At 48.7% G+C, this 2,500-nt stretch overlaps 1 protein-coding gene across 5 annotated transcripts in view; it reads right to left on the bottom strand.

Moving 5' to 3' along the window:
- Positions 1-2,500, bottom strand: part of LOC125034516 (homeobox protein PKNOX2-like) — a 368,078-nt gene that overhangs the window by 37,733 nt on the left and 327,845 nt on the right. For all 5 annotated transcript variants that reach the window (XM_047626357.1, XM_047626361.1, XM_047626358.1 and 2 more), the window contains one exon: positions 476-700. In XM_047626357.1, the coding sequence (XP_047482313.1) occupies positions 476-700 (225 nt within the window). The remainder of the gene's footprint in view (positions 1-475; positions 701-2,500) is intronic.

The raw sequence follows: 2,500 nt of genomic DNA, 5'->3' as shown, positions 1-2,500 counted from the left end.
GGAGTGAGCTATCCTGTAGACCGTGAGAAAAAAGATGATCTATCCTGCGCTATCAACAAAAGGCTCCCAAGCAGCTCACGGTGTACTCCCCGCTCTCTGCAGTGACGTACTCGTTGCGGGGACCTCCAGATGTATGGCTCGGGAAGGAGAATAGAGCTCGCTAACGACTGCGGTTCCTAACGACTTTATGCCTCCACACGCTTCCTGGCGCCTCGTCATGTAAGGCAGGCTTCTAGCAAGGGCGATCGTGACCTTGTGTGGACGCGGCCGAGGAGCGTTCCTGACTTCGCCTCTTGGATGATGAACAACGCGATGATTTAGAAACGATTCACCGAGTTGCGCTGAAGATACACAATGTGAATGGGGGTGAAGAATGGCAGACTGTGACCTAACTGGTGCGCATGACAGGGTGGTGACGCATGATGGTCTCGAATGGCCTAGCACCGTTTCGCAACAAGGGATTGGATGACCTAACCTGTGGGTGATGGTGTGGCAGGTGGTGCTGGTGGTGGCCGTTGTAGGGACTCCCTCCGTCAGGAGAGCCCGGGGAGTCGTAGCCGTACTCAGTCCTCAAGAGGTTCTCGCTCTGCATCTTGCCCTTCAGACAGGTGATGTACCGGTTGCAGAAGTCCTTGCACAGCTCCTGCACCTTCTCCAGCTCCAGCAGGTGGATGCGTAACACCTGGATCGCCTTGATCATCTGTAGACAACACACATGCTATTAGTATCAATGACAGGGTTCGGGATGATGTATCAAATATCGGTTATGACCTGCCAGCTCCAATCTACTCGGAGGAAGAGTATGCAGTCATCATTTATGATTTATCTCATGCTACATTATACATATTAAGTATTATATTCTGAATTATAAGACAACTCTATAATTATGTGCTTATCATCAACATATATATCTGATACTCTTTTCCCCCTTCCATCCCACCAGCCTTCTACACACACTCACACACACACACACACACACACACACACTACACGGCAACCCCCTTCCCCCAAAAAAAATAACAACAATAAAATGCATAGATACATCAATGAATAAACAAATAAATAAAGAACATACATGACCTCCGGCGCGTCGTCATCAACCCTGCCCTGTATTCTAAACTCTCCCCGATGTTATTTTCTTTATGTCGACATTATTATAACAGCACGAACATCCCTCCATTCCCCTCTAAATGTCTCCCCTCCAGGTGTCAGAGGCTATGACCTAACGACACTGTCAGCCACCACAACTTCGCAAAACTATTACCCTTAAAATGGCATCAAAATGGACAAAAAGTGCGACGGGGTTTCTCCGGAAAGTTTCAGGAAGAGCTCAAAAATGGCTGTCTCATAGACCCGGGCGAACGCGGGCAACATCACGCGAATTGTGGAGGAGTGGAGTGGCCACGAGGGCGAGAGAGGGAGAGGGAGAGGGAGTGAGAGAAAGGGAGAGGGAGACGGAGAGAAAGAGGGAGTGAGAGAAAGGGAGAGGGAGAGGGAGAGGGAGAGAGGGAGTGGGGGAGGGAGAGGGAGAGAGGGAGTGGGGGGAGAGAGGGAGAGGGAGAGAGAGGGAGAGGGAGAGAGAGGGAGAGAGAGAGAGAGACAGAAAGAGAAGAGAGAGAGAGAGAGAGAGAGAGAGAGAGAGAGAGAGAGAGAGAGAGAGAGAGAGAGAGAGAGAGAGAGAGAGAGAGAGAGAGAGAGGGGGGGGGGGGGGGAGGGATAGATAAATAATAGACAGATAATGCGAGAGTTACGTGGTGTGGCTGGGCACTTCCAGTTTTTGGTCTATTTGGGCGGTTTCAGTGACGGAAGACTGGTTGAACTATATCGACGACGGCGATAAAGCGTTAAGCAATGGGCAAGAAGTTGGATGCAAACGCAGAGTGAAAACAAACGCCAACTCTTCGGGAAGAAAGTGGTTGGAAGCGAGAAAGACTTTTCGAAACGAACTTCCAGTGGGCGGAAAAGCAATGATTCAAAGGCAGGTGTACAGCTCAAACACAGGATATGAAATGCAGAAAATGGACACAGATGTTAGCGATATTTTCGAAGAACAGGAAAAGTGACGAACCGATATCCAGATGGAAGAAAGCAAAACTTCAAACCAGAGAACTTTACGTAACGAATGAACGAGTTCTGAAAGTATTCTCCATGAGAACTGCTAGACGTGCTAAGCTTTAAGTATTAACAAGAGGAACTAAAGTACGAAATGGGCGAGCTGAGGCAGTGAGGTTGGAGCTAAAATATTCAGTAGGGACGTGAAAATAGTGGGCGGGGGAGCATAACATACGGGTTTGACTACCAATACACACATAGAAGAGGACTAAGAGGGGAGGTGACTAAGTGTGGCGAAGGGTGAGATAAATATAGGGTGGGTCTTAGAGAACAGTAAGAGAAATGGACGGAAACATACGGAAATCTAGTCAGGCATGAGAACCACAGCACTGAAAAGAGCTGACTAACTGTAGGGAGAAGAGGGAGAAGTGACAAGCTAGGATGATTC

The sequence above is a fragment of the Penaeus chinensis genome, chromosome 18 (assembly GCF_019202785.1).
Source record: "Penaeus chinensis breed Huanghai No. 1 chromosome 18, ASM1920278v2, whole genome shotgun sequence".
In the NCBI taxonomy this organism is placed as follows: Eukaryota; Metazoa; Arthropoda; class Malacostraca; order Decapoda; family Penaeidae; genus Penaeus; species Penaeus chinensis.
The sequence above is the reverse complement of the archived record's forward strand: the minus strand, read 5'-3'. Positions and strand labels throughout refer to the sequence as shown.